Raw genomic sequence first — 23,601 nt, forward strand, 5'->3', positions numbered from 1 at the left:
CTGGGGGGGGACTCACAGCAGGTGTGTGCGCTCTGGGCCTGGGGGGGGACTCACAGCAGGTGTGCCCACTCTGGGGTGGGGGTGGACTCACAGCAGGTGTGTGCTCTCTGGGCCTGGGGGGGACTCGCAGCAGGTGTGTGCTCTCTAGGCCTGGGTTGGACTCACAGCAGGTGTGTGCACTCGGCGGGGGGAGGGGAACTCACAGCAGGTGTGCCCACTCTGGGGTGGGGGTGGACTCACAGCAGGTGTGTGCTCTCTGGGCCTGGGGGGGACTCGCAGCAGGTGTGTGCACTCCGGGCCTGGGTTGGACTTACAGCAGGTGTGTGCACTCGGCGGGGGGAGGGGAACTCACAGCAGGTGTGCCCACTCTGGGGTGGGGGTGGACTCACAGCAGGTGTGTGCCCTCTGGGCCTGGGGTGGGCTCACAGCAGGTGTGTGCCCTCTGGGCCTGGGGTGGGCTCACAGCAGGTGTGTGCCCTCTGGGCCTGGGGGGGACTCACAGCAGGTGTGTGCACTCTGGGGTGGGGGTGGACTCACAGCAGGTGTGTGCACTCTGGGCCTGGGGTGGACTCACAGCAGGTGTGTGCACTCTGGGGTGGGGGTGGACTCACAGCAGGTGTGCCCACTCTGGGGTGGGGGTGGACTCGCAGCAGGTGTGTGCACTCTGGGCCTGGGGTGGACTCACAGCAGGTGTGCGCACTCTGGGGTGGGGGTGGACTCACAGCAGGTGTGTGCACTCTGGGGTGGGGGTGGACTCGCAGCAGGTGTGTGCCCTCTGGGGTGGGGGTGGACTCGCAGCAGGTGTGTGCACTCTGGGGTGGGGGTGGACTCGCAGCAGGTGTGTGCACTCTGGGGTGGGGGTGGACTCACAGCAGGTGTGCCCACTCTGGGGTGGGGGTGGACTCGCAGCAGGTGTGTGCACTCTGGGCCTGGGGTGGACTCACAGCAGGTGTGTGCACTCTGGGGTGGGGGTGGACTCACAGCAGGTGTGCCCACTCTGGGGTGGGGGTGGACTTGCAGCAGGTGTGTGCACTCTGGGCCTGGGGTGGACTCACAGCAGGTGTGCGCACTCTGGGGTGGGGGTGGACTCACAGCAGGTGTGTGCACTCTGGGCCTGGGGTGGACTCACAGCAGGTGTGCGCACTCTGGGGTGGGGGTGGACTCACAGCAGGTGTGTGCCCTCTGGGCCTGGGGTGGGCTCACAGCAGGTGTGCCCACTCTGGGGTGGGGGTGGACTCACAGCAGGTGTGCCCACTCTGGGCCTGGGGCGGACTCGCAGCAGGTGTGTGCGCTCTGGGCCTGGGGGGGGACTCGCAGCAGGTGTGTTCATTCTGGGGTGGGGGTGGGCTCACAGCAGGTGTGCCCACTCTGGGGTGGGGGTGGACTCACAGCAGGTGTGTGCCCTCTGGGCCTGGGGTGGACTCACAGCAGGTGTGTGCCCTCTGGGCCTGGGGTGGACTCACAGCAGGTGTGTGCCCTCTGGGCCTGGGGTGGGCTCACAGCAGATGTGTCCACTCTGGGGTGGGGGTGGGGGTGGGGGTGGACTCACAGCAGGTGTGCCCACTCTGGGGTGGGGGTGGACTCGCAGCAGGTGTGTGCGCACTGGGCCTGGGGGGGACTCACAGCAGGTGTGTCCACTCTGGGGTGGGGGTGGACTCACAACAGGTGTGTGCGCTCTGGGCCTGGGGGGGACTCGCAGCAGGTGTGTGCTCTCTGGGGGTGGGGTGGACTCACAGCAGGTGTGTGCTCTCTGGGCCTGGGGGGGACTCGCAGCAGGTGTGTGCTCTCTGGGGGTGGGGGAGAACTCACAACAGGTGTGTGCACTCTGGGCCTGGGGTGGACTCACAGCAGGTGTGCCCACTCTGGGGTGGGGGTGGACTCACAGCAGGTGTGTGCCCTCTGGGCCTGGGGTGGGCTCACAGCAGGTGTGTGCGCTCTGGGCCTGGGGTGGGCTCACAGCAGGTGTGCCCACTCTGGGCCTGGGGTGGGCTCACAGCAGGTGTGTGCGCTCTGGGCCTGGGGTGGGCTCACAGCAGGTGTGCCCACTCTGGGCCTGGGGTGGGCTCACAGCAGGTGTGTGCGCTCTGGGCCTGGGGTGGACTCACAGCAGGTGTGTGCCCTCTGGGCCTGGGGTGGGGGTGGACTCCCATCAGGTGTGCGCACTCTGGGCCTGGGGGGACTCACAGCAGGTGTGTGCACTCTGGGGTGGGGGTGGACTCACAGCAGGTGTGTGCACTCTGGGGTGGGGGTGGACTCACAGCAGGTGTGTGCACTCTGGGGTGGGGGGGGGACTCACAGCAGGTGTGTGCACTCCGGGCCTGGGTTGGACTCACAGCAGGTGTGCCCACTCTGGGGTGGGGGTGGACTCACAGCAGGTGTGTGCCCTCTGGGCCTGGGGTGGGCTCACAGCAGGTGTGTGCGCTCTGGGCCTGGGGTGGGCTCACAGCAGGTGTGCCCACTCTGGGCCTGGGGTGGGCTCACAGCAGGTGTGTGCGCTCTGGGCCTGGGGTGGGCTCACAGCAGGTGTGTGCCCTCTGGGCCTGGGGTGGACTCACAGCAGGTGTGTGCCCTCTGGGCCTGGGGTGGACTCACAGCAGGTGTGTGCCCTCTGGGCCTGGGGTGGGCTCACAGCAGATGTGTCCACTCTGGGGTGGGGGTGGGGGTGGACTCACAGCAGGTGTGTGCTCTCTGGGCCTGGGGGGGACTCACAGCAGGTGTGCCCACTCTGGGGTGGGGGTGGACTCGCAGCAGGTGTGTGCCCTCTGGGCCTGGGGTGGACTCACAGCAGATGTGTCCACTCTGGGGTGGGGTGGGCTCACAGCAGGTGTGCCCACTCTGGGGTGGGGGTGGACTCGCAGCAGGTGTGTGCCCTCTGGGCCTGGGGTGGGCTCACAGCAGGTGTGTGCCCTCTGGGCCTGGGGGGGACTCACAGCAGATGTGTCCACTCTGGGCCTGGGGGGGACTCACAGCAGGTGTGTGCCCTCTGGGCCTGGGGTGGACTCACAGCAGGTGTGCCCACTCTGGGGTGGGGGTGGACTCGCAGCAGGTGTGTGCACTCCGGGCCTGGGGTGGACTCACAGCAGGTGTGTGCCCTCTGGGCCTGGGGTGGACTCACAGCAGGTGTGCCCACTCTGGGGTGGGGGTGGACTCGCAGCAGGTGTGTGCACTCTGGGCATGGGGTGGACTCTCAGCAGGTGTGCCCACTCTGGGGTGGGGGTGGACTCACAGCAGGTGTGTGCCCTCTGGGCCTGGGGTGGACTCACAGCAGGTGTGCCCACTCTGGGGTGGGGGTGGACTCGCAGCAGGTGTGTGCACTCTGGGCATGGGGTGGACTCTCAGCAGGTGTGTGCACTCTGGGCCTGGGGTGGACTCACAGCAGATGTGTCCACTCTGGGGTGGGGGTGGGGGTGGACTCACAGCAGGTGTGCTCTCTGGGCCTGGGGGGGACTCACAGCAGGTGTGCCCACTCTGGGGTGGGGGTGGACTCGCAGCAGGTGTGTGCGCTCTGGGCCTGGGGTGGGGGTGGACTCACAGCAGGTGTGTGCTCTCTGGGCCTGGGGGGGACTCACAGCAGGTGTGCCCACTCTGGGGTGGGGGTGGGGGTGGACTCACAGCAGGTGTGCTCTCTGGGCCTGGGGGGGACTCACAGCAGGTGTGCCCACTCTGGGGTGGGGGTGGACTCACAGCAGGTGTGCCCACTCTGGGCCTGGGGTGGGGGTGGACTCACAGCAGGTGTGTGCTCTCTGGGCCTGGGGGGGACTCACAGCAGGTGTGCCCACTCTGGGGTGGGGGTGGACTCGCAGCAGGTGTGTGCCCTCTGGGCCTGGGGTGGACTCACAGCAGATGTGCCCACTCTGGGCCTGGGGTGGGCTCACAGCAGATGTGTCCACTCTGGGGTGGGGGTGGGCTCACAGCAGGTGTGCCCACTCTGGGGTGGGGGTGGACTCGCAGCAGGTGTGTGCCCTCTGGGCCTGGGGTGGGCTCACAGCAGATGTGTCCACTCTGGGGTGGGGTGGGCTCACAGCAGGTGTGCGCTCTGGGCCTGGGGGGGGACTCACAGCAGGTGTGCCCACTCTGGGCCTGGGGTGGGCTCACAGCAGGTGTGCCCACTCTGGGGTGGGGGTGGACTCGCAGCAGGTGTGTGCCCTCTGGGCCTGGGGTGGGCTCACAGCAGATGTGTCCACTCTGGGGTGGGGGTGGACTCGCAGCAGGTGTGCCCTCTGGGCCTGGGGTGGACTCACAGCAGGTGTGCCCACTCTGGGCCTGGGGTGGGCTCACAGCAGGTGTGCCCACTCTGGGGTGGGGGTGGACTCGCAGCAGGTGTGTGCCCTCTGGGCCTGGGGTGGGCTCACAGCAGATGTGTCCACTCTGGGGTGGGGTGGGCTCACAGCAGGTGTGTGCACTCTGGGGTGGGGGCGGACTCACAGCAGGTGTGTGCTCTCTGGGCCTGGGGTGGGCTCACAGCAGGTGTGTGCACTCTGGGGTGGGGGTGGACTCACAGCAGGTGTGTGCTCTCTGGGCCTGGGGTGGGCTCACAGCAGGTGTGTGCACTCTGGGCCTGGGGTGGACTCTCAGCAGGTGTGTGCACTCTGGGGTGGGGGTGGACTCACAGCAGGTGTGTGCTCTCTGGGCCTGGGGTGGGCTCACAGCAGGTGTGTGCCCTCTGGGCCTGGGGGGGACTCACAGCAGGTGTGTGCCCACTCTGGGGTGGGGGTGGACTCACAGCAGGTGTGTGCACTCTGGGCCTGGGGTGGACTCTCAGCAGGTGTGTGCACTCTGGGGTGGGGGTGGACTCACAGCAGGTGTGCCCACTCTGGGGTGGGGGTGGACTCACAGCAGGTGTGTGCACTCTGGGCCTGGGGGGGACTCACAGCAGGTGTGTGCACTCTGGGGTGGGGGTGGACTCGCAGCAGGTGTGTGCACTCTGGGGTGGGGGTGGACTCACAGCAGGTGTGCCCACTCTGGGGTGGGGGTGGACTCGCAGCAGGTGTGTGCCCTCTGGGCCTGGGGTGGGCTCACAGCAGGTGTGTGCCCTCTGGGCCTGGGGGGGACTCACAGCAGATGTGTCCACTCTGGGCCTGGGGGGGACTCACAGCAGGTGTGTGCCCTCTGGGCCTGGGGTGGACTCACAGCAGGTGTGCCCACTCTGGGGTGGGGGTGGACTCGCAGCAGGTGTGTGCACTCCGGGCCTGGGGTGGACTCACAGCAGGTGTGCCCACTCTGGGGTGGGGGTGGACTCACAGCAGGTGTGTGCACTCTGGGCCTGGGGTGGACTCACAGCAGGTGTGCCCACTCTGGGGTGGGGGTGGACTCGCAGCAGGTGTGTGCGCTCTGGGCCTGGGGGGGACTCACAGCAGGTGTGTGCCCTCTGGGCCTGGGGTGGACTCACAGCAGATGTGCCCACTCTGGGGTGGGGGTGGACTCACAGCAGGTGTGTGCCCTCTGGGGTGGGGGTGGACTCACAGCAGGTGTGTGCCCTCTGGGCCTGGGGTGGGGGTGGACTCGCAGCAGGTGTGTGCGCTCTGGGCCTGGGGGGGACTCACAGCAGGTGTGTGCCCTCTGGGCCTGGGGTGGGGGTGGACTCGCAGCAGGTGTGTGCCCTCTGGGGTGGGGGTGGACTCGCAGCAGGTGTGTTCATTCTGGGCCTTGGATGGGGGTGGACTCGCAGCAGGTGTGTGCATTCTGGGCCTTGGATGGGGGTGGACTCGCAGCAGGTGTGTGCATTCTGGGCCTTGGATGGGGGTGGACTCGCAGCAGGTGTGTTCATTCTGGGCCTTGGATGGGGGTGGACTCGCAGCAGGTGTGTGCCCTCTGGGCCTGAGGTGGACTCACAGCAGATGTGCCCACTCTGGGGTGGGGGTGGACTCGCAGCAGGTGTGTGCGCTCTGGGCCTGGGGGGGACTCGCAGCAGGTGTGTGCATTCTGGGCCTTGGATGGGGGTGGACTCGCAGCAGGTGTGTTCATTCTGGGCCTTGGATGGGGGTGGACTCGCAGCAGGTGTGTGCATTCTGGGCCTTGGATGGGGGTGGACTCGCAGCAGGTGTGTTCATTCTGGGCCTTGGATGGGGGTGGACTCGCAGCAGGTGTGTGCCCTCTGGGCCTGGGGTGGACTCACAGCAGGTGTGTGCACTCTGGGCCTGAGGTGGACTCACAGCAGATGTGCCCACTCTGGGGTGGGGGTGGACTCGCAGCAGGTGTGTGCGCTCTGGGCCTGGGGGGGACTCACAGCAGATGTGTCCACTCTGGGGTGGGGGTGGACTCGCAGCAGGTGTGTGCCCTCTGGGCCTGGGGTGGACTCACAGCAGGTGTGTGCACTCTGGGCCTGAGGTGGACTCACAGCAGATGTGCCCACTCTGGGGTGGGGGTGGACTCGCAGCAGATGTGTGCGCTCTGGGCCTGGGGGGGACTCACAGCAGATGTGTCCACTCTGGGGTGGGGGTGGACTCGCAGCAGGTGTGTGCGCTCTGGGCCTGGGGGGGACTCACAGCAGGTGTGTGCCCTCTGGGGTGGGGGTGGACTCGCAGCAGGTGTGTTCATTCTGGGCCTTGGATGGGGGTGGACTCGCAGCAGGTGTGTGCATTCTGGGCCTTGGATGGGGGTGGACTCGCAGCAGGTGTGTTCATTCTGGGCCTTGGATGGGGGTGGACTCGCAGCAGGTGTGTTCATTCTAGGCCTTGGGTGGGGGTGGATACAGCAGGTGTATGCTGCACGTTGGTGTCCTGCGCACCTTGGGTTCAGCAGGGGTGAGGGCTCCCAGCTCCAGCTGGGAGCTCACACAAAATGGTGCAAATATCTCATCCCTGAGTTTAATGTGGAAGGTTGGACTTGGCCTTCAGGACTGTGATTAATGTTTCAATGCTTCAGTATTGAACTGCCACCGCCCAGGTGTCCTGAATACCTTCTAAATCTGAAGAGACATTCTCCTCCACTACAGCGAGACCCCAAGCATAAACCGTGCTTCGAGGGTGAAGCCTTTTGTCAAGACTTAGACATAGCTCACCCCATGTCTGCCATAGCTCACCCCAAGTCTGCCATAGCTCACCCCAAGTCTGCCATAGATTGCCCCATGCATGCCTTAGCTCGCTCCGTGTCTGCCATAGCTCACTCCATGTCTGCCAGAGCTCGCCCCATGTCTGCCATAGCTCGCCCCATGTCTGCCATAGCTCGCCCCATGTCTGCCATAGCTCGCCCCATGTCTGCCATAGCTAGCCTCATGTCTGCCATATCTCGCCCCGTGTCTGCCGTAGCTCGCCTCATGTCTGCCATAGCTCGCCTCATGTCTGCCATAGCTCGCCTCATGTCTGCCATAGCTCGCCTCATGTCTGCCATAGCCCTCCCCATGTCTGCCATAGCTAGCTTCATGTCTGCCATAGCTAGCCTCATGTCTGCCATATCTCGCCCCATGTCTGCCATAGCTCGCCCCATGTCTGCCGTAGCTCGCCTCATGTCTGCCATAGCTCGCCCTATCTCTGCCATATCGCCCCATGTCTGCCATAGCTCGCCCCATTTCTGCCATAGCTCGTCCCATGTCTTCCATAACTCGCCCTATCTCTGCCATATCGCCCCTGAGCTCGCTCTGTGTCTGCCATAGCTCACTCCATGTCTGCCAGAGCTCGCCCCATGTCTGCCATAGCTCGCCCCATGTCTGCCGTAGCTCGCCCCATGTCTGCCATAGCTCGCCCCATGTCTGCCATAGCTAGCCTCATGTCTGCCATATCTCGCCCTGTGTCTGCCGTAGCTCGCCTCATGTCTGCCATAGCTCGCCTCATGTCTGCCATAGCTCGCCTCATGTCTGCCATAGCTCGCCTCATGTCTGCCATAGCTAGCCTCATGTCTGCCATAGCTAGCCTCATGTCTGCCATAGCCCTCTCCATGTCTGCCATAGCCCTCCCCATGTCTGCCATAGCTCACACATTGTCTGCCATAGCTCGCTCCATGTCTGCCATAGCTCGCTCCATGTCTGCCATTGCTCGCTCCATGTCTGCCATAGCTCGCCCCATGTCTGCCATAGCTCGCCCCATGCCTGCCATAGCCCTCCCCATGTCTATAGCTCGCCCCATGTCTGCCATAGCTCGCCCCAAGTCTGCCATAGCTCGTCCCATGTCTGCCATAGTTCGTCCCATGTCTGCCATAGCTCGCCCCATGTCTGCCATAGCTCATCCCATGTCTGCCATGGCTCGCCCCAAGTCTGCCATAGCTCATCCCATGTCTGCCATAGCTCGCGCCATGTCTGCCATGGCTCGTCCCATGTCTGCCATAGCTCGCCCCATGTCTGCCATGGCTCGCCCCAAGTCTGCCATAGCTCATCCCATGTCTGCCATAGCTCGCGCCATGTCTGCCATGGCTCGTCCCATGTCTGCCATAGCTCGCTCCATTCATGTCTGCCATACCTCTCATCTGTCATAGCTCGCGCCATGTCTGCCATAGCTCGCCTCATGTCTGCCATAGTTCGCCTCATGTGAGCCATAGCATGCCTCATGTGAGCCATAGTTCACCATATGTCTGCTATAGTTCACCTAATGTCTGCCATAGCTCGCCCCATGTCTTCCATAGCTCCCACCATGTCTGCCATAGCTGCCATAGCCCTCCCCATGTCTGCCATAGCTTGCCCCATGTCTATAGCTCGCCCCATGCCTGCCATAGCTCGCCCCATGCCTGCCATAGCTCGCGCCATGCCTGACATAGCTCGCGCCATGTCTGCCATAGCTCGCTGCATGTCTGCCATAGCTCGCTGCATGTCTGCCATAGATTGCCTCATGTGAGCCATAGCTTGCCTCAGGTTAGCCATAGCTCACCCCATGTCTGCCATAGCTCGCCCCATGTCTGCCATAGCTAGCCTCATTTATTTTATTTATTTATTTAGTCACTTGTAGAGCGCGAACAGCTACCCCCAACGGGGGTGTCCCGGCGCTGACGGCGTGAGTAGTCCTAGAGGGTTAAACGGGAAGTTCCAACCAGCTAGATCTGGGAGAAAACCCAGGTTTTAAGTTTCCTGCGGAAGGCAACCTCGGATGAAAGGAGTCTGAGTTCTACTGGGAGGTCATTCAACAATCTGGAAGTGGCTACAGCAAATGCCCTACCGTCTGTGCGAGATAGACGAAAACGTGGGCAGAACATCAGCCCAAGATGGTTGGATCTAAGATCCCTTGTAGCTAAAGATCGCCTGAATGCAAGGACCAAGGCCTTGAACTGGATACAGAATCTCACAGGTAGCCAATGGAGTTTGGCCAGATGGGGTGAGATCGAGTGGCGGTATGGGATGTTGCAAATCAGCCGGGCCGCAGAATTCTGCACTAATTGCAGTTGATTAATGAGATATGCCGGGGCGCCAACATATAGACTGTTAGAATAGTCCAGATGAGATGTGATTAGAGCGTGTACTACTGTTCTACGGGAATCAAAAGGTAAAAAAGGAATGATTTTTTTGATCATTCGGAGTTTTTCGAAGCAAGCAGATGACACCTTATTAATTTGGGTCTTACAAGATAGTGCTGTGTCAAATTGAAAACCCAGGTTGCGGGCGGCTTGCACCGGCACAGGGGGGGGATTGAGTTGAGGTGGCCACCAGATATTGGAAGGGATGGGTGATTTTTGGTTAAAAAATAGCACCTCAGTCTTGTCAGTATTCAATTTTAAATTGTTGGTAGACATCCATGAGGCGATGTTAACCAGACAATGGCGGAAGTCTGCCATGGAGCTGTCAGAGTGATCCCTAAAAGAAAACACAAGCTGAGTGTCGTCAGCATAGAAGATCACTCTGACGCCCCATGCCTCGACTAACTCCGCCAGAGGCCTCAGGTAAACATCAAATAAGAGAGGACTGAGGGCAGAGCCCTGTGGAACCCCCCATCTCAATGGTTTTTTAGATGAAACAAAGGGTCCGAGGGAGACGTGTTGAGATCTATTTGACAGAAAAGATTTCACCCAAGCCAGGGGAATTCCACCAACACCAACCTCCTGTAAGCGAATCAGTAGAGTGTCGTGCGAGATGGTATCAAATGCAGAGGATAGGTCGAGGAGGACCAACATGGCCTCCTCGCCCCTATCCACACACTCGCGGATAGATTCAGACACTTCCAGCAAAGCTGATTCAGTGCTAAAATCAGGCCTAAATCCTGACTGAGTGTCATGAAGGAGGTGATTGGTTTCTAGATATTCAGAGAGCTGCTCCTGAACCGCTTTCTCCAACACTTTCGCGGGCTTAGGGAGCAGTGAAATGGGGCGGTAGTTGTTGAAAAATGATGGATCAGCACCAGTTTTTTTTAGAATGGGAATCAGTAGTGCCTGTTTCCATAGAGAGGGGAAAAAAACAGACTCCATAGAAGAATTCCAAATATCTAGAAGGGGCTTAATCAATAAAGGTGCTAAGCCGCTCAGGACATGAGCTGGGGCAGGATCCAAAGGAGAGCCAGATTTACATTTCAAGTACAGAGATAGAGCATGGTCTTCCGTCAGTGGCCTAAATGAGGTAAACACTTCCGCACAATTGATGGTCTGGGCTGGCGATACAGCGGAAGAGATAAGCTGGATGTTTTCTGTGATCTTGTTTATTTTCTCATAGAAAAAGTCAGAAAGACCTTCATTGAGTGATTGGCTTGGGGTGATAGGGGAGGCCATTGCGGAAGGATTAGCAAAGTCCTTGACAATATTAACAAGCATTTGCAATGCAATGGTCTCGGCATCATTAAAGGTAGAGCTATTGGCATTGCTCATGACATTTTTTTTCTTTAAATCAAAAATAAAACTCTGCCCTCACCACTCTGCACTCACCACCACTCTGCACTCACCACTCACCACCACTCTGCACTCACCACCACTCTGCACTCACCACCACTCTGCACTCACCACCACTCTGCACTCACCACTCTGCACTCACCACTCTGCCCTCACCACCACTCTGCCCTCACCACCACTCTGCCCTCACCACCACTCTGCCCTCACCACCACTCTGCCCTCACCACCACTCTGCACTCACCACCACTCTGCACTCACCACCACTCTGCACTCACCACCACTCTGCACTCACCACTCTGCACTCACCACTCTGCACTCACCACCACTCTGCACTCACCACCACTCTGCACTCACCACCACTCTGCACTCACCACCACTCTGCATTCACCACTCTGCACTCACCACCACTCTGCCCTCACCACCACTCTGCACTCACCACCACTCTGCACTCACCACTCTGCCCTCACCACTCTGCCCTCACCACTCTGCCCTCACCACTCTGCCCTCACCACCACTCTGCACTCACCACCACTCTGCACTCACCACCACTCTGCACTCACCACCACTCTGCACTCACCACTCTGCACTCACCACTCTGCACTCACCACTCTGCACTCACCACTCTGCACTCACCACTCTGCACTAACCACTCTGCACTAACCACTCTGCACCACTCACCACTCTGCACCACTCACCACTCTGCACCACTCACCACTCTGCACCACTCACCACTCTGCACCACTCACCACTCTGCACTCACCACTCTGCTTGGTCTCTGTGGAAGTTTGTACTCCCTCTCAGACAGCACACAGCGTAAACTTATAGACACTGTTGGCTGATAAATCGGCATGGTGTGTATCACTTTCACCTACCGAATTAAGTGATTTCTATGGTCTTTTCTCTTTCTGTTGCACGAACCAGTGATACTAAGTGTCATCTTTCAACCTTCCGTGAAGTGAGGGGCGCTAGGTGATGGCCGCACTGTAGTGAGGCTCCCGCTGTACTCCGAGAAACACGCATCATAAACCCCATCCCGGCAGCAAAACTTGGAACCCCGACATCACCGATCGAAGCAGGATACTGGGCTGCATCTGTCCCCCGACATTGACGCCGATCAAAGATAGCGGAGGGAAGCGACGAGCAGCGGAGTCTGGTGGCGAGGTGAGGGGAGGATTGACTGGAGCGCCTGCCTGGGAACATCACGCGAGCCCGAGGAGGTGTAGGCCGTGCCACGAGGCAACCTGCGGCCTGGTGTGCCCATCGGGTGAAGTCGGAGCTGCTCGCTGAGGTTGGTGTTTCTCCCCCCCCCACCCCCCCCCCCGTGGGGCACAGAGACCTACCCGCAAGCCCTGACAGAACTGCCCAGGGTGCCGATTGCAAATTCGGCCCGAACTGGTAGATGGAGCACGAAGCTAGCTGAGGCCTACTCTGCAAAAGAGGTGAGAAGTGGCGGCCGCTAGGCGTGTGGAGAGAGCCATAAAGCGAGGCAAGCTACCGCGAGTGGGTTGGGCATGGCGAGTGGTGGCACGAAATAAGGACCTGCTACAGGCCCCTGGGACCGGACATCAGCAGCGCAGCTTTCCTATCTGTTCCAATTACCGGCAAGGGAGTTGTATGTTAGTTGCCACTAGAGCCACTACCACGGGCGGCATAGTGCCACGAGTGAAGCGGACAGCGCGAAGGGCAGTGGCTCCCTATTGGCGACAGAGACTACTTAGTGGTGTGCCTCAAATTACGTCCTCGTGTCCGCATAGGACACCAACAGCAATCTCACAACTGTAAGAGACGCAAACTCCTCTGTTGGGGATACAGGCCCCCACATTCCTGTCCGTGTATGAACAACACGGTTAATTGCTGGAGAGATAGCTACGCGAAGGGTCCTGCAGCTGGTAGCACCCCCCCCCCTGGGGACGTTTGCTGGACATAAACTACTGGTTGTTCTGCAAGGCGTTTGAGAGCGCAGGCTTTGGAAAACCTGTGCAAATCCCTGACCACAGACACCACTGATTCACACGTCACAAAAGGCGCCACTACCACACAGCCATGGGAAGAACGGAACCTAAACAAGCAAAATTATCGTTTGACACCTGCAAAACGCCCAGCTCCAGCTCGAGGGAACGTGTAGATGAGGACCCGCCGGAGACAAGAGATGAGGGGTGGAAAGAGCTTCTTGTAGGGATGCGGCAAAGCCTTTCCTCAATAAACACTAAAATGGACGCCATGAACAGCAGGCTAGAGTCGGTGGTGGCGAAACTCGACCAGCACAGGAACGTTTTAGAGAGGCGGAGCATAGAGTGTCCGAGTTGGAAGATGGCGCATCAGTTAATGTCACCCCTCACGATTTCATTGAACTCGTGGCCGCCCCGGAAGTCAGGCACGGTCGCCTGTGACGGGGGCGGGGCCACGTTCACACCGGAAGAGGAGGCAGGCGGAGTCGTAGCGTCTCGCGGCCCGGGGCTCCTGTGAGCGGTGTAGAGCCCCGGGGCCGCGCCAGCAGGAGGTTGGGCGCCGCGTGCTGAGGTAAGGTAAGTTCCAAAAGGCTGGAGCGCGATTGGTTATGTTATGTTATGTTATGTTAAATGGGACTTTTATAGCGCAACGGCTACTCCAAAGGAGTGTCCCGGCGCTTTTGTGCTCCAGACCAAAGAAAGAGCTGGAAAACATAACAGTATAAAGAGCAGGGGCCTAAAAGAGGGGGCAGATTATCCAGTGAACAGCCAGGTTTTTAAGTCTTTTCTGAAGGCAAGCAGGTTAGCGGTGTTTCGCAAGGACACCGGTAAGGAATTCCATAGCTGCGGAGCAAGAAAGCTAAAGGACCGGCCGCCTAGCCGAGCCCTTTTGATGCGTGGCACCCGAGCCAAAGCCAAAGCTTCTGACCTGAGGGATCGTACAGGTCGATAGAAGTCCAGCCTCCTCTGAAGATATTTGGCACCATTGCCATGCAAAGCCTTATGGGCGAGAGTCATGGCCTTGAAAAGTATCCTCTTCTGCACCGGAAGCCAGTGAAGGGATACAAGGAGATTGGAGGCACTGGTGCGGCGGTGCAGGCCAAAAATTGCACGAGCAGCAGCGTTCTGAGTAACCTGCAAACGCTGGAGGAGGTATTTAGGCAGACCCAGATATAGGACATTTGCATAGTCCAATCTGGACCCTATGAGTGCATGAACAGTGATCCTCCGATGTTCCTCCGAGAGAAGGGGAAAGAACTTGCGCAACATTCTGAGTATCCCAAAGCATGTTCCCGTAAGAGTGGAAACCTGGGATTTGAGCGAGAGCTCGTTGTCAATTTTAACCCCCAGGTTCTTAGCCCACTTAGAGGACTGAGTGGGAGGGAACATGTCAGCAGGCCACCATCCCTGCCAATCTGGTTCTGATGGGCATCCGAAGAATAGTATTTCGGATTTGTCCGAGTTGCATTTGAGGCTGTTGTGTGAAAACCAGCGAAAGACAGCCCCAAGGCACTCGCAGATCCTTTCTCCATCGAACTCTTCGCTCTTACGACAGGTGAATAGAAGCTGGGTGTCGTCAGCATAAGAGACGATCCGGGCCCCGTAGGACTCCGCCAGTGTCGCCAGAGGGGTCATAAGGATGTTAAATAGAGTGGGGCTCAGTACAGAGCCCTGAGGCACTCCGACTCCCAATGGCGGCATCTCGGCGGACCCGGGTGGGACCCAGACCGTCTGCCGGCGGTTGGCCAGAAAGGAACGAAACCAGTTGAGCACCGTCCCCCCTAGACCGATGTTATGAAGTCTAGTGAGGAGATCCTCGTGGGGGACGGTGTCAAACGCCGCCGACAGGTCTAACATGACTAACATCACCCTGCCTCCTGTGTCCAGCACCTCCTTCACGATCTCCGAGACTTCCAGGAGCGCCGTCTCGGTGCTTAAGTTGGAACGAAAGCCCGATTGGGATTTATGAAGTAACTCATTAGACTCCAGGAAGTTAGAAAGCACGCTGTGCACGTGTTTCTCCAGGATCTTGGTCAGTGCTGGAAGGAGCGAGATTGGCCTATAATTAGAAGGCGCCTCTGGATCAAGATTGGGCTTCTTGATCAGGGGGATGACCATGGCTTGCTTCCAGGCCTGGGGCAGAAAACCCTGACTCAGGGATAAATTGAGGATAGGATTAGCTATGGGATTAATGACATCTGCCATTTTCGCTAAGAATTTTGCTGGACACGGATCTAACGGTGAACCTGATTTAAGGTTGCTCATCAAGGCTAAGGATGCGGCAACCGGAAGGGGAGGAAAGTCTAGCAAAGCTGGGCCAGGAGGAGACAGGAAGGCTGTCTCCGTCGGCATCGTAGATAAATCATCTAACGCTCTCGACGGGAAAGAATCCTGAATTAGCCTGATTTTGGTGGTGAAGAAATTGGCAATAGTGTTAACCCAGGTCTCCACCGGGGCACCCTGAGTAGAGGTTGTCCGGGGGCTGGTGAATTCACGTACAATTGAAAAAATCTCCTTACAGGAGTTAGCTGCGTCTTCAATCCTTTTAGCGAAGTAACATTTCTTGCCCTGTAAGATAAGATCGTGGTAGGACTTCATCATGATTTTATAGCGTTGTTTGGCTTCAGGCTCATACTGGACTCTCCACGCCCGCTCAGCAGCTTTACATTGCCTACGAGCGTGGGCTAAATCCTCCGTAAACCAGGGGGCAGAGACCCGCCGGGCAGCAGATCTGGGTGGCTGTGAGGGAGCGAGCTCATGGTGCACTTGTGTGTGTGTATGCTCGTGTGTGTGTGTGTATGTATGTGTGCGACGGTGACGGAGGGGGAGGGGGGAGGGGGGGCCTCGGTGCACTTGTGTGTGTGCGCGCGTGTGTGTATGAGTCAGGGGTGGTGTCTCTGTATGTATGTATGTGCGTGCGTGCATGGGCGCGTGTGTGTGTGTATGCGCATGCGTGTGTGGTGCTTGCGCTTCCCAGGAGACAGCGCCTGGCCACAGCGCGCGTTCCAGTTACAAATCGCCTGGAAGGATGCGCGTGGCCAGGACTGTCTCCTGGGAATGATAGTCGCTGACAAAAGATCTCGGCGGAGACGCGCTTCCGCGCGTTGACGCCGAGACCTAAAAAGGGCCTTAGTAGAGTTTTCTGCTCTTTGAATTTTATCTGCAAAGTACTGTTTCATAGTCAGACGTTTCAGTTTGTGGAATTCTTTTAGCGCAGATCTGTAGCGGGCTTTGGCTGCTGGGTCATAACCCCGGCGCCACCTTCGCTCTAGTTTCTTACAATTACTTCTGTTTTCTCGCAGTGACTGAGTAAATCAAGGGGCCGAGGGTTTGGATCTTAAAGAAGAGAGGTTTTTCAAAGGGGCAATCTGCTCGATAGCTTCAAGAAGATTTTTATTAAATGAGGCTACACGATCATTGGGGAGGCCAAAGTGGTGTTAAATCCCTGTTCCAGGGCAGGGTAAGTAACTTTGTGCCAATTTCTGCCCTTGTCTCTGCAAGTAGTTTCTATCCTAGCTGACTTGGAAATAGACACCTCAAACGGGATTAGATGATGATCAGTCCACGTTAAGGGCACAGACGAAAGGACTTTAAGGCCAGGAAGATTTGTAAAGATCAGATCGAGGGTGTGACCAGCAGAATGGGTCGGACCGCTCACCTTTTGAGATAGGTTCAAACCTTGCATAGCGTCGAGAAGGTTTTTAGCAGACAGACAGTCATGCAAATCAACATGGTGATTAAAATCCCCCAGCACAATAAAATCAGAGTGTTTAAGGGAGAGATCAGCCGTAGCGGCTATTAACGAATTCAAAGCCGGCTGATGGGAACGCGGGGGATTATACACCAACAGTCCTGAGAATATAGCAGCAGAAGACTCAGTGATGGAGAAGTAGAGAGCCTCAATAGGTTCGATGTTAGAGATTTTCCTAGAGGTAATGGTAAAGTGGTCCCGTAGGATAACGGCAATACCTCCACCTGGTTTCGAACCCTCGCGGCTAATTCCTGTGAGGTGATAGCCCGGGGGGATAGCTAGGGCAATGTCTGGATTGGACGTGTCCTTAATCCAGGTCTCAGTGAGAAAAAGTAGATCCCAAAGTGAAGATGTTAATAATAACCCAATGTTGCCTGAGTGTCAAGGCAGAGTGCGTCAATTCAGTAGGCCAGCTCTGAGGGATCGAGTGGAAGGGGGGGAGGGGGGGCTTCGGAATGGGAGAGGGGGAACTGGAATTTGTGACAAGAGTAAAGGAGCATTTATCACATTTAAAATTGGGGTTGCATGTGGAAGCTAAATTGCAACGGATCTCAGGGGTGCAGGGGGCCTGGTTTAATGCCATAAGCTGGGATCTGGACCAAGGTTGATAGAGGCAGAGAGGGGGAGCGACAGCATGGCTGGTCCTAGGCACGGAGCTGGCGCGGACGGGCGCAGATGGGCTCGCCTTTGGCGAGCCTTCGGCGCGCCGCCGGCGCACCCGCTGCGCTCGTCCGCTGCGCTTCCGGTGCCAAGGGACCATTTATGCTTGTGTGTCTGCCATAGCTGCCATAGCCCTCCCCATGCCGGCCATAACTTGCCCCATATCTGCCATAGCTCGTCCCATGTCTTCCATAACTCGTCCCATGTCTGCCATAGCTCGTCCCATGTCTGCCATAGCTCGTCCCTTGTATGCCATAGCTCGCCCTATCTCTGCCATATCGCCCCATGTCTTCCATAGCTCGCCTCATGTCTGCCATAGCTCGCCCCATGTCTGCCGTAGCTCGCCCCATGACTGCCATTACTCGCCTCAGGTTTGTCATAGGTCGCCCCATCTTTGCCATAGCTCGTCCCATGTCTGCCGTAGCTCGTCCCATGTCTGCTGTAGCTCGCCTCATGTCTGCCATGGCTACCATAGCTAGCCTCATATCTGCCATAGCGCCTCATGTCTGTCATCGCACGCACCCGTCTGCCATCTCACCCCATGTCTGCAATCTTGCCTCATGTCTGCCATAGCTTGCCCCATGCCTGCCATAGCTCTTCCCATGTCTAACCCGCCCCATGTCTGCCATATCGCCCCATGTCTGCCATCATGTCTCATGTGTGCCATAGCTCACCTCATGTCTAACATAGCTCGCCTCATGTCTGCCATAGTTCACTTCATGTCTGCCATAGCTCGCTCCATATTTGCCATAGCTCGCCCCATGTCTGCCATAGCTCGTCCCATGTCTTCCATAACTCGTCCCATGTCTGCCATAGCTCGTCCCATGTCTGCCATAGCTCATCCCATGTATGCCATAGCTCGCCCTATCTCTGCCATATCGCCCCATGTCTGCCATAGCTCGCCCCACGTCTGCCATAGCTCACCTCATGTCTGCCATAGCTCGCCTCATGTCTGCCATAGCTCGCCCCATGTCTGCCATAGCTCGCCCCTTGACTGTCATTACTCGCCTCATGTTTGCCGTAGGTCGCCCCATCTTTGCCATAGCTCGTCCCATGTCTGCCGTAGCTCGTCCCATATCTGCCGTAGCTCGCCCCATGATTGCCATTTGTCGCCTCATGTCTGCCATAGCTAGCATAGCTAGCCTCATATCTGCCATAGCGCCTCATGTCTGTCATCGCACACACCCGTCTGCCATCTCACCCCATGTCTCCAATCTTGCCTCATGTCTGCCATAGCTCATGTCTGCCATAGCTTGCCCCATGCCTGCCATAGCTCTTCCCATGTCTAACCCGCCCCATATCTGCCATATCGCCCCATGTCTGCCATCATGTCTCATGTGTGCCATAGCTCACCTCATGTCTAACATAGCTCGCCTCATGTCTGCCATAGTTCACTTCATGTCTGCCATAGCTCGCTCCATGTTAACCATTGCTCGCCCCATGTCTGCCATAGCTCGTCCCATGTCTTCCATAACTCGCCCTATCTCTGCCATATCGCCCCATGTCTGCCATAGCTCGCCCCATGTCTGCCATAGCTCGCCTCATGTCTGCCATAGCTCGCCTCATGTCTGCCATAGTTCGCCTCATGTCTGCCATAGGTCGCCCCATGTCTGCCATAGCTCGCCCCATGACTGCCATTACTCGTCTCATGTTTGCCGTAGGTCGCCCCATCTTTGCCATAGCTCGTCCCATGTCTGCCGTAGCTCGTCCCATGTCTGCCGTAGCTCGCCGCATGATTGCCATTTCTCGCCTCAAGTCTGCCATAGCTACCATAGCTAGCCTCATATCTGCCATAGCGCCCCCAAAGCGCCGGACGCCCCTTGGGGTAGCCGTGCGCTATAAAAGAGACTTAAACCTAACATAACATACCATGTCAGTCATTGCACGTACCCGTCTGCCATCTCACCCCATGTCTGCAATCTTGCCTCATGTCTGCCATAGCTCATGTCTGCCATAGCTTGCCCCATGCCTGCCATAGCTCTTCCCATGTCTAACCCGCCCCATGTCTGCCATATCGCCCCATGTCTGCCATCACGCCTCATGTGTGCCATAGCTCACCTCATGTCTAACATAGCTCGCCTCATGTCTGCCATAGTTCACTTCATGTCTGCCATAGCTCGCTCCATGTCTCCTATAGCTCACCCCATATCTGCTATAGCTCGCCCTTTCAGGTTTCTGCGTACCTTTTTAAACATCAAAGTCCCAGAATTATCTATCTACCCACTCTAACGAAGATTACAGAATTATCTTCTATTCTAGTGATGATCCCAGAATGATCTACCAGTCTAGCAGTGATGCCAAAATTATCCACCAGTTCTGGTGATAATCCTAGAATTATCCACCCGTTCTGTTGATGAGCCTAGAATGACCTACCATTCTAAGGATGATCCCAGAAATATTCATCCTTTTCTGGTGATAGTCCCAGTATTTTGTACTGTTCGAACGATGATCACAGAATTACCCACCTGTTCTGGTGATAATCCCAGAATTATCCACCCGTTCTGGTGATAATTTAGAATTATCCACCCCTTCTGTTGATAATCCCAGAATTATCCAAACGTTCTGGTGATGATCCCAGAATTATCCACCTGTTCTGGGGATAATCCCAGAATTATCCACCTGTTCTGGTGATGATCCCAGAATTATCCACCTGTTCTGGGGATAATCCCAGAATTATCCACCTGTTCTGGTGATGATCCCAGAATTATCCACCTGTTGTGGGGATAATCCCACAATTATCCACCTGTTCTGGTGATGATCCCAGAATTATCCAAACGTTCCGGTGATGATTCATCATTTTCTAACTGTTCTAGCGATGATTATAGAATTATCTACCCGTTCTTGTGATGATCGTTTAATCCTTGCACAGATTGTCAATACACATAGTACTGTTTCATCATCAAAGCAAAGAGTGCTTACACCGCTTCCTTGATTATATGCTTTATCTTTAAGCCGCTCATACTGTGACCACTGATGAAAAGTCCTCTTGTGTGTATGGCTGATTTAGCATTGGATTTTTGAAGCACGTGTTACTGAGCTGCGATTGGACCTCAGATCTGGTCTTTGTCCCCTCTTTTGCAGGTACCACACCGTATACAAGCCAGCGCCCAGCTTGGAGGTGCAGGCCCGCCTCCAGCAGAACCCTCTGAATTCCTTGGACGCAATACAGGAGAAGCTTGATGTTTACCATGCCAACTTCCAACTGGTGGAGGAGTTCTATGATGGGGTTATCCACATCAATGCTGACCAAGACCCCAACACCATATTTGAGTACATCGAAAGCTGCATCATACACCCCCTACCAAAGGCGGGCCCCAAAGAAGCCCCCCCGCCCATCCCCCACACCACTGAAGGGGAGCCAGAGGAATATTAGGGCTCTCACGTCATTGTTGATGTCTTTGTATAGACATTTGTTCGGCATATTCACTCTGGTATGAGCGCACTAGACAATAAAGATGTATTTTAAATTGTTTAAATGTATTTTAATCAGTAGCTTTCAAATCAAATCAAGATGCTCATGAAAGCTTAATGAGATTTGGAGGGGATAATAAGGGCTTTTCTTTCTCTGCCATTAGCATATCTGCACCACATACAACTGTGCCCTTCTCTCCCAGGGCACCTGACTCTACCATGGTAAGAATCCTGTGTCTATTCTCATCTTCCTCTCAGTCCTTCAGTAAGACCCCCAGCTCCCTTAAAACACCTCCACCCTGTAAGATGTGGCTCTTGCGTAAAGCCACTTACACCTGTAAGACTTGTTTCCATTAGGACCCTTCCTCCTGTAAGGGCCTTCTCACTCTTAGGATCCCTCCCTTCTGTAAAGTCCATCTCTCATGCACAGCTCCTCTCCTGTAAGGCATCTTTCCCTCTTATAACCCCTAGCTTCTGTAAACTACAGCTCCAGTGTACAGTTTTTCTCTCTGTAGAGCCCCTCTCACTCATAGGATCCGTTCCCTCTGTAAAGTTTGTCTCTCCTGTACACCTTCTCTCTTTGTAAGGCCCCTCTCCCTCATAGGGTCCCTCCCTCCTGTAAAGTCATCTCTCATGTACTGCTTCTTTCTCTGTAAGACCCTTTTACCTCATAGGACCCCCCCCCCACTCCTGTACATTCTATCTCTCATATGTACGGCTTCTTGCGTCCGTAGGCCCCTCTCCCTCAAAGGATCCCTGGTAAACCGGAGATGTCGCCAAAAAGATATGCCTTCCCAGGAGAGGCGTAACAAGGAGAACTATCTATTTAGAAAGAGGAATATGCCTCTCAGGATTGTTTATGTGCAGGAAGGGCCCCCTTCCTGTACAAAACAATCTGCTTCAACACAGGCATCCTTGCACCATGGTGCCGGGGCGCCTGCGTTGGTGCTAGGCTGCCAAAAGGGCGCCAATGTAGGAGAAAAGGCAGGAATGCACCATATTGCCGTGATTACAGGGCATTCCTGCCCTTTCCCTGTCATGTAGTGCAGACAAAGAAGGTGACTTGCTGCCCTGTGCTGCACTGCCTGACAAATTCATAAATCTACCCCTACATCTCTCATGTACAGCATCTCACTTCCTCAAGGCCCCTTTCCCTCATGGGATCCTTCCCTCCTGTAAAGTCTTTCTCTCATGCACAGCTTCTCTCCTGTAAGGCCGCTCTCCCTCACAGGATCCCTCCCTCTTGTAAAGTCCTTCTTCCATGTACAGCTTCTCTCCTGTAAAGCTGCTCTCCCTCATAGGATCCATCTGTGAGAAGTTGGCCTGGTATATGATGTCCACTATTCTAGTGGGCACCTTGCACCAGTACAAACGATCCTTATTGATGGAAGGTTTAAAGTCAACCTTATAGAAAGCTATCCTAGTGGTAGCTGTGGAGAGCAGCCTTCAGGCTAAGACTTAGAGGCAAGTTGTTTTACCAATTATAATCTCTTGAATGATCAAATGAAAGCACACCACACAAGGTATATATCAAATATATATGTATTTATTCTAAACACAACCCCTCTGGTCTCTTTATGAGGTCAGAGGTAAAAGTACAATACAAGAAACTTAATTAGCATACGATAAGTTGCACAGTATACGTTATGCCCTAGGGGCCTCACAAACCATGTACTAAAATAGTGGTATAAGAACCACGTGAGAGTTAGAAAGCAGGCCTAGGGCCTGTAGAACCACTGGGGCTACCTGGAACCACCAAAGGTTAGGATGCAGGGGGCGCTTGCAGTGTCTAAACACAGCCGTGGATCACTATTGACTTTCTATGGAGAACGAACAAGTTACAATTTTAAAGATTAAGGGCACTTCTAGTTGAACTACGATGGAACCCTTTTAGACTTAGACGCTTCGAGAGTCAAGACCCGCGGGAACACCGGAGTACTCGAGTTACCTCACCCACGGAAGCCGGGTGCATAGGTGTCTTTTGATGTCGGGTTCCGTCATCGATTCCAATGGAGAGCTGCAAAGAAATGCTGCAGGCGACCAGAGGAAAAGTGTCCGGGTGGATCCAAGGGTGGTTCGGAAATGTGAAGAACCTGAAAGCAGAAGGGACATAGTCCGGGTCACTTGCCAGTGACCAGGATGGCGATGGGAAGATGCCAGCCAATGTCGGGTGATTTCAAGTGAAAGAGGTGAAGCTTCACTTCTTCATCCACGAGGTCCAGGAGGCGTCGACAGCGACCAGGAGCTGGATTCAAGCTGTCCTACGAAGGATGTCAAGTGCTGCAGCGTCAGAATCCCGATTGAATCCAACAAGCCTTGGCAACAGCAACCCACGCAAGATGTCGAGATTGGCTTTGGTGCAGACCAGCAAGGTCTGAGGACTCCTCCTTTGGAGAGGAGTGAGAGCACGTCTGGAGCAACCAGGAAAGCTCAAGAAATCAAAGATGGCCCTTCGCGGGGGCTCGCTAGCCAACGGACTAGGAGCCGCGAAGGGGCCTCGAGCGAAAATGCACAAAGCGGGCCCACAGGACACTCGTGGGAGTGTAGCCCTCTGAGCTTCAGTGCCAAAGGTGCTCGGGGCAGGGGCTTCAAATATCCCAATGCACAACTTCGGGATACCTCTGGAAGTAGGTGCAGTTGCAGAAATGCAGGATGTCCAGGAGTTTCGGTTCCACATCTCTCGTGTCCGCTACAGGTCTCAGCTTTGCTGGGAGCGCAGGTCAGCGTCAGAGATGTCTGGAAGTCCATGTCCTGTGTCGCAGATTCTTCGGGATCCGGCAGGAGCCTCAAAAATGCAGACCGGCAAAGATGCAGTTGGTGCCTGTTTGAACAGGGTGGCCACTCCTTGACCACAAGGGAGATTTCTTCCGTCTTCCAGTCGATATGGAATGTCGAAGGTCCAAGATATATGTTGCAGAGTTTCGTCCAGGGTAATCTAAAATCCTAGGGACTGGGATCCTATTCTTATAGTACGTTTAGGGGTTGGACTAATTCTAGGGTCCCACCTATGGGAGGACCTGGGGAGGGGGTGGTTACACCCCTTCTCCTTTGTCCAGTTTCGTGCCAGAGCTGGGGCTGAGTGTCCCAGCAACCGGT

At 56.3% G+C, this 23,601-nt stretch overlaps 1 protein-coding gene across 1 annotated transcript in view; it reads left to right on the plus strand.

The window, feature by feature from the left end:
* The window catches only part of AK8 (adenylate kinase 8), an 841,444-nt gene extending 820,874 nt beyond the window's left edge, over positions 1 to 20,570 (plus strand). The window contains exon 13 of the mRNA XM_086924758.1: positions 20,176 to 20,570. Coding sequence (XP_086780884.1) covers positions 20,176 to 20,467 — 292 coding nt within the window. The 3' untranslated portion in view covers positions 20,468 to 20,570. The remainder of the gene's footprint in view (positions 1 to 20,175) is intronic.
* Positions 20,571 to 23,601: the final 3,031 nt, after the last annotated feature.

This window comes from Lissotriton vulgaris, chromosome 5 (assembly GCF_964263255.1).
Source record: "Lissotriton vulgaris chromosome 5, aLisVul1.2, whole genome shotgun sequence".
NCBI lineage: Eukaryota > Metazoa > Chordata > Amphibia > Caudata > Salamandridae > Lissotriton > Lissotriton vulgaris.